At 39.0% G+C, this 16,636-nt stretch overlaps 1 protein-coding gene across 7 annotated transcripts; it reads right to left on the bottom strand.

Annotated features, from left to right (window-relative positions):
• Positions 1 to 11: 11 nt before the first annotated feature.
• On the bottom strand, positions 12 to 16,261 carry LOC101735812 (serine/arginine repetitive matrix protein 1). Of its 7 annotated transcripts, XM_004931853.5 has the most exons (15): positions 16,133 to 16,261; positions 15,925 to 16,044; positions 15,180 to 15,269; positions 14,640 to 14,762; positions 13,498 to 13,668; positions 13,148 to 13,275; positions 11,998 to 12,092; positions 6,740 to 6,932; positions 6,049 to 6,143; positions 5,089 to 5,191; positions 4,631 to 4,762; positions 2,939 to 3,013; positions 1,848 to 1,976; positions 1,613 to 1,728; positions 12 to 1,508 (listed from the first exon to the last, which is right to left on the bottom strand). In XM_004931853.5, the coding sequence occupies exons 2-15, from the start codon at positions 15,937 to 15,939 to the stop codon at positions 157 to 159; spliced, it is 2,817 nt and encodes a 938-aa protein (XP_004931910.1). In that variant the 5' UTR covers positions 15,940 to 16,044; positions 16,133 to 16,261; the 3' UTR covers positions 12 to 156. The 7 variants fall into 7 exon arrangements, with proteins under 7 accessions (XP_004931910.1, XP_012550784.1, XP_012550785.1 ...); XM_012695330.4 differs by lacking the exon at positions 2,939 to 3,013; XM_012695331.3 differs by lacking the exons at positions 15,925 to 16,044; positions 16,133 to 16,261 and adding an exon at positions 14,339 to 14,429 and having other exon boundaries at positions 15,180 to 15,196.
• Positions 16,262 to 16,636: the final 375 nt, after the last annotated feature.

Raw genomic sequence — 16,636 nt, 5'->3', positions numbered from 1 at the left:
AATAAAACGAATTCGTATTATTTTATTTATTATTACTAACAATATGAAATATATGTTAATTAAAATCGTTTCAGCAAATTCATTAAAATATTTTAATAACATGCTGTACGTTCAATGAAATTTTTCTTAGAAGTCAAATAGAAAAAAAACCGAACACTAATCGGATCCAGAAACACTAGTTTGTTTCTTCATCGACTTCAATGCTCTCTCTCTCAGTTTCTTTTCCAAATCTTCGTTATTAACTTTTCCTTCTTCCTCTTCTTCCTCGGCTTCATCGCTATCAGAAGAATCCTCTTTTTTCTTTGATGATTTCTTATGCTTCTTGTGTTTCTTATGCTTTTTAGAATGCTTCTTATGTTTCTTATTTTTCTTGGATTTCTTAGGTTCATCACTGTCTGAATCTGACTCTGAGTCTGTTACCTTCTTCCTTGCTTTCTTCTTTGACACCTGGTCACTTTCAGAAGAGGACTCTTCCTTTTCCCTCTTTTTAGGTTTTTTCTCGTTTTCGTCACGAGATTTAGGTTTAGCATCGTCTACTTTCACTTTTGCTGGTTTATCCTCTACTTTCTTTAATTTAGCAACTTCTGGTGATAAGGCTTTTTCCTTAATAGAGTCAGTTTTTTTACCGCGTTTTGGGTCTTTTTCTGAACTAGAAGTATCACGTTTAGGGTTTTTCTTCTTAGATTTTGCATCAGTATCCGAACTATCATCTTGGGAATCCTCAGAATCGACTTTTTTGGACTTGAGCTTGTTTTCAACTTTCTCAGACCTTGACCTTTCGCTACTCGCATCCTTGGCGCGTTTTTTAGACTTCTTATCAACATCAGATTCGTCGACGACATTTTTTTGTTTTGTCTTTGAAGCCTTGTGTTTAACTTCTTCTTCCGAACTGGAGTCGGAGCTCGACGAGCGAGCTCTTTTCTTTCTTGATTTCTTGGCCAACTTCTTTTTAGCATTCTTTTTGCTTTTCTTCTTCCTATCTTCTTCAGATTCACTAGAAGAAGATTCCTCAGAATCGCTATCGCTAGAAGAGCTCTCTTTTTTGAGTTTCTTATTTCTCTTAGATGTACCCTTCTCCTTACGCTTGATTTTGGACTTACTTTTGGATTTCGATAGCTCCTCGCTACTCGCACTTTCAGAATCTGATTGATGGGCTTTACGTTTAGCTCTTTTGGATTCCTTGGTTTTTATTTCGTCCTCATTCTGCTCTTTTCCCGAAACTTCATCAGATTTCTTATTTTTGTCAATTTCATGTCTTCGCAAGAACGGTGATGGAGTGCGTGAAAGACTTTTTGAGTATTCACGCAGGTTTGGAATATTTACAATATCTTCTTTCTCTTCGTCGTCAGTGTGGTCTGACTGGGTTTTTCCGTCATTAAAAGGTTCTGGTGGGGGTTTTTCAACAGCTACTGATGATTCTCGGCTTGTGCTAGATATAATGCGCTCTTTAGATTGCTCACGCGGAATAGGCAGGTGCTCAGGCTTTTTGGGTAATTTGTCATTATTTTCTATAAAAAAAAAAAATTAAATTAATATATTATGAACATTTCTTATTTTAAGTAATAAATGTTATTTGGGTTTATCACTATATCTAAAATAACATATATATTACCTTTTCTCGGAATCGAGACAGATTTCTCTAAACGCTCCTTGATAATATCGCTAGACCTTCTATCGCGAGATTTCCTGTCCCTGGATCTCCTGGAGCGATCGCGCGATTTCCGCTCTCTGTAGAAAAAGCAAATAAAATTAGTTCAACCTTTTTTGATACTTTACAGGAAGTTCATTCAAGTAATTTGTTAGAATTTAAAATGAAGGTATTGCGACTAAAATTAGGAATAGTTTACCTGGACTTATCTCGTGAGCGGCGGTCTTTGGAGCGGCGATCACGTGAGCGTCGGTCGCGTGACCTGCGTCCTGAGCGACGCCTCGACCGCGACCTGCGACGTGAACGGGAGCGGCGACGGTCTCGAGACCTGTAATAGTTCCGTACTCGCATTCAATCATACGGAATCGTTAAGCACGATGCCTTACAAATTTAAAACAGATTATCTACATATAAATACGGTTTCTAATCAAAATACATTCATTGGTTCGTATGCTACAAAAAAAACTGTTTTTCAATTCATTTGTAACATAAGCACTTCAATAAAAGGTTAAATTTCATAAATTTAAATATTCATCAATGTCGTCGATTTATATTATTTAAGTGGTTAAAAATTATTTTCCGAAACTGAGACCCCACTTGCAATTATAAGAAAACTTTACTGTCAGTTCTAGTGAAGAAGTATCTTTGTATTTTATTACAACATAGGACGTGTAGCCTGATCATACATACGCCACTCCCAAATAAACTATTTCTTTATTTGTCTTTTATTTATTTTTTTGTGTCTTAATTTTAATCATTTGGTTGCCTTATAAACACAATAAATTGTTTAACCGTTTCTTACCCGATTTTCAGTTTTAATATCTATGTAATGAATACCTTTTATGATACGATTACTTTGCTTACTTACATATACCAGTACAGCATTCGTTTAAGAAATCGAAAAACAGTGCACGTTTTTTTTACAAATTATTGCATCTTTAATATGTTTTCTTCTTTCATAATCTAAATATAACATTAATATTAACAGTTTATGAAAAACACAACAAAAATTTAATACCTTATTTAAATTTTGAGGCCTCAGTGACTATGGTCAAGTTTCAATCCTTGGGCAAACATTAGTAATAATCAAAATCGTGTGAACATAAATTTTAATGCTGATCATAAGGAATTGCGTGTTACATTGATGAATATTTCATTTAGACTCATCCTTTTTTATTGTTATTTATAAATAGAAACTTAAAATGTTATTAGTAGCACTGTGTAAGGTTATTGTAAAATCAATTTTAAAGCGAATGCTTGTGATGAAAACATATTCAAAGTAAATTATACCTGTCTCTTGAACGTCGTCGAGAGCGTGAACGCGACCGTCTGCGTCTTTCAAGCGATCGTCGACGTTCTCTCGACCTACATTAATTTAGAAATCATTATATAAAAACCCTTTAGGTGCAATTTTATCACAAACATAAAAAAAACAATGTATTATGAATGAATCTTTTATTGTAAAAACTATTGAATTTTTAAATAAGTATAAACAGCTGCATTTATAACTAAAACGATGTAATTTATTCTGCCCTAATCAATAAGCAATTACTAACTACCTATACAGAAAATATTTCAAATGAAAATTCATCATTTAATCAAAGCAATTGTATCCTCACAGATATTACTTAATATTAGTTTATATATCCTGAATTTTCAGCAAAACATATTCTGTATTTGCAACCTTTGGTTGTATTTAATCAGTATAATAAATACTTTTTGGCGGATATGCGAGGAGTTAAGTTTTGTGATTTGTTCTATTTTGTCTATTTAGTGTTTCTTCAGGTTTAAATGTGTAATAACAGTGGTTTATTAACTGTTTAATATCTTTGAAAGTGCAAAAATGTGGGAAAATGAAACAAAGCCGCTGGACGTAACTTCTCGGGATCCTCCCAAAAAGTCTACTGAAAAAATCTCAATAAATGACCACCACTTTACTGAGATTATAATTCATCCCATATCATCTCATTTTATTTCATCTCAGCTGATTAATGTCTCAAATTAATCATATTCATTTCATTACACTCCATATTATCATTTTTCATAAAAATAACATATATTAAAATAAGACATAAAAGTCTTAGATCAGTCTTAGGTCATAAAATCCCTTAAAAAAAACAGAATAAATAATACCCTATTATTTTGTTTGGTGATGGATGGTTTGGTAGTTGACTGATTTTGTTGTTCTCTTTCATATTTATTTCTTATGATAATTGTAAAATGCCTAAAATAAACGAATTTAGACTAGAACTAAGTGTGCAGTTGCAGCTTTAGCATGCGAGGTACCAGTAGAAATCTCTAGTTTCGTGAAATTTTCACAATCTGAGTATTACATTATTGAACGATTGTTTGATAACAGATCACAGGTGCAGGAACAAACGCAACAAAATGTGTGGACCGTCGATTACTAATAGGGTCGTTAAAATTGAACAACAACTTCTCCACAGCCCACTGCCTAGTTTTCACTAGAAATTAGGAGACTAATATGGGCTTGTACCATTCGTAAAACGTTTCATGAAGTTGGGCTAAAAGTATGTAAATCTAAGTAGTCATGATATAAAGGTTCTATGTGGCAATTATGGCATTAATCGAAATGTAGTATCATCGGGTATAAAATAAAGACCCAACAAGAACTCCATAAAAGATTGTTATCTTATTAATTAATAAGAAATTTTATAAAAAAATACTAAATAAATAAATATAAACAAAATACAAATAATAATAATATTGAAAACTGTTTACATTGTTTCATTTATTTAAATATTAGAATATATTGTCCATCATATGGTAATTTTTTTTCTTAAGATATTTGTTATCAATAAGAAAATGGAAAAACGTAGATTCTTGTTTTTCAAAAATTCAGTAACAAAAGTAAAATATATATACAAATATATTTCTTCTAAATCTAAATCTTCAGATGTTGTAATTATTGTAGATTTCAGATAATTAAATAAACACTAGTAATTATAAAAAAATCTATACCTCTCACGCCGTTCTCGTTCACGGCGTCGTCGCTCTCTTTCACGTTCGCGTTCTCTTTCTCTCTCCCGTTCTCTTTCCCTCTCACGACGATCTAACGACCTACGTCGGCTGCTCCTACGGCGAGATTTACTCCTACAAAAAAAATTAAAGTTCAATACTTATGAATCGATTTTAAAGCCCAGGTACGAAATTTTCATAGATAGACAATACATGTGTAAATAGAAAAAAAAAATGTTTATTCAAATAGTAGAATAATTTCTTTCAAGTCCATTCCTTAACATCAAAGTATTTTATATTAAATAATCAGGCTTAGTTTAATTTTAGTTTGGTGTAATGTATATAAGTTGTCTGTTGGTAAACCTTTGCATAAGTGGCTGCTATTGAATACATCACATAAATACGGTGTTACATTTAGTTAGATTTTAATTAGATTTAGTTACATTAGTGAATAATGTTACCTTTCTCTTCGGGAGCTGCGCCTAGGGCTAACACTTGTAGAAGAATCACGATTCGAACGGTATTGTCGTTTTTTATGTGACGATCTCTTCTTCACACTGCCACCTAATAATCATAAAAGTGTACTCATTATTTTACTGTAAGCCAAATGGAATAATTTAAATTTTCTGAAATTTATTAATTACCGCAAAAAAATCGATCAAATTTGACCTTTTTAATTTCAGTTTAACAACATTAGGCGCAAATCACGATTGCGTTCGTTAAATTTAAAAAGAAAATCATTGACTTCATTGTTTTAAAATAAATTAATAATAACCTATCTTAAGCATTGAGTTTAAAAAAAATACAATCCTTTAAATTAAATTAAATTAATCCATCTCCAATTATAAACCAATTAAAAAAAACCCAGAAGGCTAAGTTAAGCTGCCATTGGAGCCTGTACACATCTGTGGTATGTTTAGTTCAGGTTTAGTTCATTCGGCCGAGGCCTCACCTTCGGACAGAAAATAAGTTTATGACAACACAAGCGCTGCCCTGCCACTAAATTTTCCGACCGCTTACATTCCGTTTTGCTTTGCAGCAGAAACACGACGTCACCTAGCGTATCACTTTTTTTTAAGTCGGGAATTATGAGAAGAGCGGTATTGATGCTATAACCATTATATCATCGAATAACCGCTTTATTTGTTATAAATAATCGCTTTAGTTTTTGGCTTTTACTTATTACACAGATTTAATGAAATAAAATTAATTAATCTCTGAAAAACAAGTGTATAAGAAATGTATGTCATAGGAGATGTGGAAGCTACCATTGCCAGTAGAAGAGATAAAATATATTGAAATTTGAAATAGAATTCTGAACATCTGAAGTAATTTTGAATAATTCCTGAATTATTACGCTTACTAAGTAAAATACAATCAAAGAAATGTATAAACGAATAGGTTCAAATGAATGTACTTACGGGATGAAGCTGAAGACGAGCGTCTTTCGCTAGATGATCGGCGCGACTTATCAGCAGGTTTCTCATCATTGGTTTTCTCTTTCTCGTCCGTTGACCTTATATTAAAAAAATAATTAGCTGCGCACACACACATATACAAATAGCGTAAATTATATGATAAGTAGTCGACAAGCAAACCGAAAAACTGAACACTGATGCTTTACAAATATGTAGTAAAACGGATCTAGTATCTATGTAGCCTACGGTAGATACGTTTTTTGTAGCTTAGATTAACAAGCTCATTATCCACCTCAGATTATTTTCCCCATGCCCCATCTTAGTCTGGAATGAGCTCCCCTTCAGAGTTTCCCGGGTGCTTATGACATATACATCAAATTATGATCGAAAGAAGTTAAGCGGCAAAGATTTTTTATTTTACCCCTGGCGTTGCTCATTTCCATGCAATATTAGGTGAGTAACCATCAGAGTTAACAGTAAATGCATCAAGTCTAGCCAGCTAGCTAGTGCAACAAAAATAAGTATGTAATCTCAATTTCTTCATTATTGATGGCCACTCTATGCTTCTATCAAATAAGCGAGAATGTTTGCAGCATAAATAAGCAATAATAGTATGAACTGACACCATATTTGTGTTGAGTTTTGATATTAATGTATGATTATAGTATATGAAATTTTTGACAGGTAAACTTACTTAGCAGGTGACACAGATCTAGATTTCTGACCTTCAACTTCAGATTTCTCTTCAACGTTCTGTGTTATGGTTGGTTCCTTGTTTTCATCATTGACAGGTTCATTGACAGTTGGAGAATTATTCTGAACTGGTTCTTCTTTAACCTCTTCTTCATTCTTTTCTGGTGACTTACCGTTCTCTGCTACACTTGGAGCTAAAATTATTATTATTTTAACATTAATTGAGTAGAATCACACAACAGTTGCAAGGCTGAATGTAAATGGGGAATGTTTATTAACGAAAAAAATTATTTTATGTCAGACATCAAACCACTAGTTGTTGTATACATCCTATAGTATAATTATTTTGTCCGTGCAGTTTGGGTCATAAAAAGTCGGAGCGGTGAAGCGAATATTTCGCTCTCTCTTCCACTCACGAGCCTTATGGACGGGCATAGTGATGCGCATTATTGTTGTCTATAAGCGTTATCGATAGTGTATTTAGTTTTGTCATTTTGTGGGTTAGTGACAAAAATGAAAGAAAAAATCACTAATCGAACACTTACACCACATATCCGAGCAGCAAGTTAACGAACACGGCAGAAATTAACACTTTGTAACTTTTCGGGATCTATTCTTATTTCAGTGAAAATCTTTAACACATTGTTGATAACAACACGTTCATATATTATTTTGAATAAATTCTGCCGTTTTGATACAAAACAAAGGAGTAGCCATTGTGTCATTCAAGAAATTCCGAGAACGAATGCATAAAAAACACATTTCTCTTCGACATAATGTACTATAATTTTCAGGTAAGTACAAATGACTCTTAACATAACCATGTCTCACCACCCTTCGTATACCACCCCGCCGCCGTGTACCTGCCTTCGATGACTCATTTGCTTTTATCGATAATGGCGTTGCGCCGCGCTACATGCTCACCGCCCTAGCCGGGCTATGTTTTATAACCCAAACTGCACGGACAAAATAATTCTACTAGTGTCTATTCCTTGCCATTATTAAAAGCTTAAGGTGAAAACTACTCGTAACAAGGATGGGGGTATACAGTAAAACTTTTTAGCGACCCACTGCAAGCAATATCATAAAATGATTGTCGCGAATCACGTTTTCGTTTAATGAGATTTCACTATTTATTAACTGTATAAATGGGTTAATAAAACGTATACCAGAGTTCGTAGACATCAGAACGTGAATGCCACCACTTACTCTGAGACATAAGGGTAAGTTGGGGTAAGGTGGGGGTTGGTGCTTCCCGCTTCCGTAGGTTTAACCCGCGATTCCCTACAAGTGACCCCTGGGTGGTGCTAAACGGGAGCCGAAAACATAACCGGTGGTAGGACCTAGTCCGACTGGCTGGCGACCACCCTCCAACTAGAGTCCGCCGCCAAATAGCCTAGCTGTGTTCCGGCGTGTGGGTTGGAGAGCCAGTTCTATCCCTTCCTTTTCCCCTTCCTTGTTGGGGGTGAGTCTTGGTGACGCCTGGAACTTGCGGAGCAGACGTGCGTGCGAACTCGCGGGGCGTGATTGTTTGACGGGGGTATAGGGAGACCCAGTGAAACGGTACCCGCTGCCGCCCGCCGGTCAGTAGGGGACCTGAACCCGGGTGTCTCTACTAAACTCCGCCCCGGGAAGCTGTCCCGCCAACCGGTGTAAAATCCTGTCGTGCGGTCGTCGTGCCGGAGTCGGAGACCGGAGTGGATCCCGGCGATCGCACGCAGAGTGGACTGGGGGCCCTTCCATGCCCTGCGTCAGTCTCTCACGCAATCCGTGGTCGAGCACGTACTATGTTCCGCGCTTCATTCAGGTGTTGCCTCGATCTCACCTCCAACATCCTACCTCTCCTAATCCTACTCTCCGAAAATTTTACAACTATGAAGTCGCCAAAAAAAAAGAAAAGGGTTTCACAGGCGGTTCCCCATTCCACATTTAATGTGGATTTCAGCAATGTCAGGGGCCTACATAGCAACCTTGACGCCGTACACCACCACCTTGAGACGGCGCAGCCTGCCCTGCTTTTTTTAACGGAGACGCAGATATCTGCTCCGGATGATACCTCATACCTTGAGTATCCCGGCTACGTATTGGAGCACAACTTCCTGCGTAAAGCCGGGGTATGCGTATTCGTCCGGGCTGATGTCTGTTGTCGCCGTCTTCGGGGCCTCGAACAACGGGACCTGTCCCTCTTGTGGCTGCGCGTAGATCACGGGGGCCGTAGCCGAATCTACGCGTGCCTGTACAGGTCCCACAGCAGTGATGCAGGTTCAGCTCTGTTTGAGCATGTGCAAGAGGGGACTAACCGCGTGCTTGAGCAGTACCCATCTGCGGAGGTGGTGGTTCTTGGAGACTTTAACGTTCACCACCAAGAGTGGTTGGGGTCCAGAACCACTGACCTCCCGGGTCGGACTGCCTACGATTTCGCCTTGGCCTACGGCTTCTCCCAGCTGGTGACACAGCCCACCCGTGTCCCAGATATCGAGGGGCACGAGCCTTCTTTGTTGGACCTTCTGCTGACCACAGATCCGGCCGGATACAGTGTGGTGGTCGACGCTCCACTTGGATCGTCTGATCACTGCCTTATTCGTGCTGCCGTACCACTCTCTCGTCCTGATCGTCGAACGACGACCGGGTATCGAAGAGTTTGGCGGTATATGTCAGCAGATTGGGATGGATTGCGTGAATTTTACGCATCCTACCCATGGGAGCGGTTCTGCTTTTCCTCTGCTGATCCTGACGTCTGTGCGGACCGACTTAAAGACGTGGTGCTCCAGGGGATGGAATTGTTTATTCCCTCCTCTGAAGTGCCCGTTGGGGGTCGCAGCAGACCCTGGTATAACAATGCCAGCAGGGATGCTGCACACCTCAAGCGGTCCGCATACGTGGCATGGGATAATGCCAGGAGACGTCGGGATCCTAACATCTCAGGGGAAAGGCGGAAATATAACGCCGCTTCCAGGTCCTACAAGAAGGTAATTGCCAAGGCGAAGTCGGAGCACGTTGCTAGAGTTGGCGAGCGATTGAAGAGCTATCCCTCCGGGAGCCGTGCTTTTTGGTCGCTCGCCAAAGCTGCAGAAGGAAACTTTTGCAGGTCTAGTCTCCCACCACTGCGCAAGTCCGATGACAATCTGGCCCACAGCGCGAAAGAGAAGGCTGACCTTCTGGTCAAACTCTTCGCCTCGAACTCGACTATGGACGACGGGGGTGCCACACCACCGAGCATCCCCTGGTGTGATAGCTCCCTGCCGGATATCTGCTTCACACAGTGTGCAGTCAGGCGGGAGCTCCGACTCCTGGACGTTCATAAGTCGAGTGGGCCAGACGGCATCCCCGCAGTGGTTTTGAAAACGTGCGCCCCTGAGCTGACACCTGCGCTAACGCGTTTGTATCGCCTCTCTTATTGCACTAACAAGGTTCCGTCTTCATGGAAGACTGCTCATGTCCACCCTATCCCCAAGAAGGGTGACCGGTCGGACCCATCGAGCTACAGGCCTATCGCGATAACTTCCTTGCTTTCCAAGGTGATGGAGCGAATTATAAATACACAACTCCTGAAGTATCTTGAAGATCGCCAGCTGATCAGTGACCGACAGTACGGTTTCCGTCACGGTCGCTCAGCTGGCGATCTTCTTGTATACCTTACTCACAGGTGGGCTGAAGCCTTGGAGAGCAAGGGCGAGGCTCTCGCTGTGAGCCTTGATATCGCGAAGGCCTTCGACAGGGTCTGGCATAGGGCACTTCTATCGAAGTTACCATCTTACGGAATCCCCGAGGGTCTCTGCAAGTGGATCGCTAGCTTTTTGGATGGGCGGAGCATCACGGTCGTTGTAGACGGTGACTGTTCTGATACCATGACCATTAACGCTGGCGTTCCACAAGGTTCGGTGCTCTCCCCCACGCTTTTCATCCTGTATATCAATGACATGCTGTCTATTGATGGCATGCATTGCTATGCAGATGATAGCACGGGGGATGCGCGATATATCGGCCATCAGAGTCTCTCTCGGAGCGTGGTGCAAGAGAGACGATCAAAACTTGTGTCTGAAGTGGAGAACTCTCTGGGGCGAGTCTCCGAATGGGGTGAATTGAACTTGGTTCAATTCAACCCGATAAAGACACAAGTTTGCGCGTTCACTGCGAAGAAGGACCCCTTTGTCATGGCGCCGCAATTCCAAGGAGTATCCCTGCAACCTTCCGAGAGTATCGGGATACTTGGGGTCGACATTTCGAGCGATGTCCAGTTTCGGAGTCATTTGGAAGGCAAAGCCAAGTTGGCGTCCAAAATGCTGGGAGTCCTCAACAGAGCGAAGCGGTACTTCACGCCTGGACAAAGACTTTTGCTTTATAAAGCACAAGTCCGGCCTCGCGTGGAGTACTGCTCTCATCTCTGGGCCGGGGCTCCCAAATACCAGCTTCTTCCATTTGACTCCATACAGAGGAGGGCCGTTCGGATTGTCGATAATCCCATTCTCTCGGTTCGTTTGGAGCCTCTGGGTTTGCGGAGGGACTTCGGTTCCCTCTGTATTTTATACCGTATGTTCCATGGGGAGTGCTCTGAGGAATTGTTCGAGATGATACCAGCATCTCGTTTTTACCATCGCACCGCCCGCCACCGGAGTAGAGTTCATCCATACTACCTGGAGCCGCTGCGGTCATCCACAGTGCGTTTCCAGAGATCTTTTTTGCCACGTACCATCCGGCTATGGAATGAGCTCCCCTCCGCGGTGTTTCCCGAGCGCTATGACATGTCCTTCTTCAAACGAGGCTTGTGGAGAGTATTAAGCGGTAGGCAGCGGCTTGGCTCTGCCCCTGGCATTGCTGAAGTCCATGGGCGACGGTAACCACTCACCATCAGGTGGGCCGTATGCCCGTCTGCCTACAAAGGCAATAAAAAAAAAAAAAAAAAAAAAAAAAAAGTCTCAATTTTGTTATAATATACAATTTCGTTATAATATATGAACACAGTAAATATGAGTCGCCAAGAGTAATTGCATTGTATAACATCAATCCAACCCTTCAAACTGAAACGCAGGACTAGTTTGCCGCACAAATACACCGAATGGTGGTATCTACCCGTGCGGGCTTACAATACGCCCCATAACCAGTTAACAAAAGATAATGTAGACATTTTACTTCGCAACGATAACAGAAGCAAAATCTTACAATACAATCATATTTAAGTGAAAACAACACACCAACAAGTTTATTATGTTAACATTATCACTATCATTGTATTTTTATTTACGTCTACATTAACAGTACCTTTGGTTTCCGGTTCAGTTTTCGCAGGGCTGACCTTGTCTCTGATCGGGCTGCTGCGCCGTCTCGATCGACGCGGACTTCCGCCGTTACGATGCCTAGAGTAATTTTAATGGTCATTATCTTATGTCTAACTAGCTATCATCCTCAGCTACACGCTCCACATTTCGTACCTTTTTTTTCCTGTCTAAGCTGATGACCTTCAGAGACCAGCGTAACCTTAACAAGTAGGTGAGCTCACGGGGTCTCAAACCTAACCCTAGTAAGAGCAGTGCTTCGCAGAAACTATCACCGGATCGGAAACGCGACCCGCTGAGAAGATCCGGCGAGAAACCCAGTGAGCTGTGTCTATGGGTTAATTTACTCGCCGAGCCCTTCGTCGCAAGCGACGGGTTAGACGATGACAGGTGCTTGAAGTACCTAAAAGCTCCGTTAGTAGAACGGGATGATCCGACATGACGTGTTTTGGGCGACGATTTTGTACCACGTTGGGGGTGGTGACTCATACTCAGCAATGAGATAGATCAATGGTAGCTCTTTAACCATTTCCCAGGTTAAAACTAAAATTATGATTTTGACAGTTTTTTTTCTTATTAAATTATACATACGAATATATTTTGCTATTTAACAATTAACAGTACAAGAACACAATTTAAAAAATATTTGTAATTATCGTAACTAATTAGCAACACGCAATTTTAATAAAACAATATATACTACTACTACTCCTAATTAATCAGTTGACTGGCGATAAATAAATGTAATTCCGAATGTGCACAACCAACAGAAAATAGTCACATGGTGATTCTACTGCTCTTCAGTAGTAACCCCTTTTATATTCTATTTTACTCCATGAATAGACTAACTCGAATTTTACTAATTTAATATATGTATGACAGACAACCTTTACATTCTCAAAAATATATTCCAAATGCTTACTCCTTATCACTATGTGGGCATAGTGATAAACGGCGACTGTTACTCTGTTAATGATTTTAAGCGTTTAATTTCAGAGGATCCGCTATTCAACTAAGCACACTATTGTTTTGTATTATTAAATGGGCAGCATAGTATTAAGTATCCATGTGCAATCCACCCCTACTACCACCAGCAATGGATGCTGCTACCTGGAAAATATACGTCTACTACTAACTTTCTGTCACTGGAACGATCACGAGAACGAGTTCGCGAGCGCCGTCGGTCGCGAGAGCGGCGCCGGGAACGCGACCGGGACCTCGATCTCCGTCGCTCCTTGTCTTTGTCCTTGTTCTGCTGCTCCTCCTATTTCACGTAATGTGTTTTCATTTTACAACCAAAGTATTAATTTTCTTACTTATTCTCATAATGGTAAAGTGGTGGATATTATACATTTTGATCATCCAAAAGTACATGACTGTCTGTATTGGATTATATGCTCAAATAAATATTTACTATATGGGACAATTAATAAAATTTATGAAATTTGCTACTTCAATGTTAGTCAATATTGAAGTTAATGCATACCATTCTCTTCTTTATTTCTTCTTTCTTCTGCTGAGTAAATGATTCGGGTATACCGTTTTCACTGGCCTGCGCGCTCAGCAACAGCTCCCATAACTCTCCCATGAAAAGGCGTGCGTTCTTTCCATTTAGGAATCCAGTCAAGTTGATCTGCATTTTCTTTGGGCATGGGAACTAGGATCCGACATAGATGGGATCAGGAAAAGAAAAAAATCGTATTAAAATCGCAAACACCTAAACCCCGATGTACATAACGACGACGTCGATTACTGGGCAGGATTTGTACCATGTTGTACTCAGTATAATTCATCATCATTTTAATGTTCAAGATTCTTTCACTTCATGATGTGTTTAAAACGATTTTTTTTAATGGGTATATCTGGAATAAGATACTAAAGCCATTAAGAGTTTAAACTTATAAATATGCAAATAAGTGTAACAGATATGACTCAGGTAAGGAAGCAACATGAATATACATAATATGAAATGTTTCATGTTTTTTAGAAGTCTTCATAGCGTGTCGAGTGGCGACGATGCAGAGATGATGAGGGCGCAGCGAAGTTGTAGACCGATGTGATGCTCTGCATATGACGCCCCGCGCCAACACTCACCGCACACTCGCCCTCTTCAAAACTTGCATCTGTAAGGGTGTTGCGATAACAACCACATTATGCTGAACGCAAAGCCTAACGACAAAACTTCCTTGCACTGAGTCAAATCACCTCTTAATGGCTTTGGGGAACTAATACTCTAATTATGTATTTTAGTTATTTTCCTTTTCTGAAAACTCTTCTTCATTTAATTATGAGTTATCTTGTAATTATTTAATTTTCCCCGTAAATACCGCAGATATGCTAAGGGCCTCCGAAAGAGCGTAGCTAGCAGGCAGCGTCGGGGAGCTGGCAGCACCTTGCGGGGATGACTTCGACGGCGCGCTAACCGATGGGGACCATAAAAATATCCATACGCAATCAATTACATATGACATTTATTTTTCAATTGCAGTTTCTTTTATTTGAAATTATTGAAGAAGACTATGATATTTTCAAAGATGAATATGCATTCCATAAAAAGAAACTGCAATGATTACATTTTCCTATTGACATGTATAAAACAGTAAACCAGAAACACAATAGGTTACTCACCTTTTCTTCAAGCTGGTTGGTGACATATTCAATGACAACATCATCTTCCATGTTTAGAATTTCTGTTATCTTTTGAGTGATCCACGGCTTCAGCACGTCGAGCTTCACTTTTGACATGTCAACCTAAAAATTACTTCCTATATACTATATGAATGTCACTTTTATTGCTATAGATAGGCAGTTAAACCAACCCTTATGTGTACACACAGTTTAACTGGTATCTCCTAAAATAACCATGCATGAAGTCTATTTTATTGCAATAATTACCTTTATACCCCTTCAATCTCAATGTAAGATTTATTTAAAACTATCTAGCCGCAAAATACTAGTGCATAGTGCTAAGTTGATACCAGAATTACTTATGTTAGATGAATCTTTTAATTAAAATGTAAAAATGTATATTTGGCATTCTAAAACCTAGAAAGGGCTATACAATTATTTTAGAAAGAAAATGTATTTCAAAAGGATGTAGTTAGGGTCATTAGGAATAAATAACTCAGTTTTTTAGAATATTGTATAAGAATGCTCAAGTTATCGAACCTGCTGAGTGAGGCAATCTCCAAACTTCATTTGCTTCATCAGCTTCTTCTCCTTGTCACTGAAGCGGGTGTCCTGCTCTGTACTAGTTCCCTGCACAAATATTAATAGAATTTTGTTTGTTTATTTGTTACAATTTTCAGCATATCTCTAGAAAACTACTACTGTAAAATACTAAAGAGACATTATACCAATGATAAAGTATAATGCCAGTTAAAGCTGCAAAATGTTTCGTTTCAAAGACAATTGAAAAGATTTAACAATTTTGAGCACATTGTATTTTTTACCGATATTTGGTAACTATCGATGTTTTCCGCAAACTTTACATATCCACATAGTTTGTTTTTCGCCAGAAAACTACATGGACTTAAAATAGTTTGTAGCTTTAAGGTTATAATTGAAACAAATTTCATTAAAGTAGGTATGTACCTAATTAATGTACCATTAGATATGTAATCGCATAGATTCCATAAATGGCGGTCACGATTTTTCAAATCAAGTAGTTGAAAATTAAACCTATGTCATGTGCAATATCAGTAGATTTGCACCAAACCCTTGAGCTGGTTTGTTAATTTGTTAACCGCTGATAACCAAAAATTACACGCTACTAACATATTAACTCACAATATGTCTCTATTCTATTGACCAATCTACGAAGTACCTCCTAGAAGTTTGTTAACTTCTAATTTTAAACATATAAATTTGAAATCTAAATTGGCGATTACTATAATTTAACACTTTTACTTACCGTATACATCATCATCTTGCTAACGGAGAAATCAATACTTCTTCCGGTGTAAATTTGTGGGGTTATAAGGCCCCGTTGTTAGGCGTGAGGACGCCAATGATAAGTCAAATTGGTTACACACTAAAGAAAACAATATGCAATGATTAATTAAAAGTGTAATGTTAAAAGTATGTTTTAAAAATACAAAATACTCAAGTAATAGAATTACCAATATAAAATAAATCAGCTACGCAGTTATCGTACAACTATGCCGTCGCCATTGCTAATATGTATTTGTTCGCCATTAGCATTACGTACAGCATTTTTCTTTAAATAATTTACGGTGCGGTAACGAGACCTTTAAGCCTTTTTTTCGTAGCTATGCTGGTAGCCTCGAGGAGCTATGCCAGCTTCACCCTGCGAGTAGGTGAGCTCACGGGGCTCTAATCGGATGAATTATTTAACACTAGCCCTACCAAGAACAGTGCTCCGGACTTACAAGCGGAAAAATTATTGGGTCAAATAACAATCCTAGATGATGCTATAAAGGATCTCAACATCCAAATGGAGCCTTCACTGCCAGATGATGCCAAAGCGAACGAGGAATCGACTTAAAAAAAGAAAATGGGTAGTATGAGAGCATTTTAATTATTATTAATAAATCCTTGTCCAAAGGTTATTAAATGGTGTTTCAATAAAAAATGTTACTGAAGTTCGTTTTTTGATTCTTAAA

Source organism: Bombyx mori, chromosome 22 (assembly GCF_030269925.1).
Source record: "Bombyx mori chromosome 22, ASM3026992v2".
Classification (NCBI taxonomy): Eukaryota; Metazoa; Arthropoda; class Insecta; order Lepidoptera; family Bombycidae; genus Bombyx; species Bombyx mori.
This window is presented reverse-complemented; position numbering and strand designations above follow the sequence as displayed.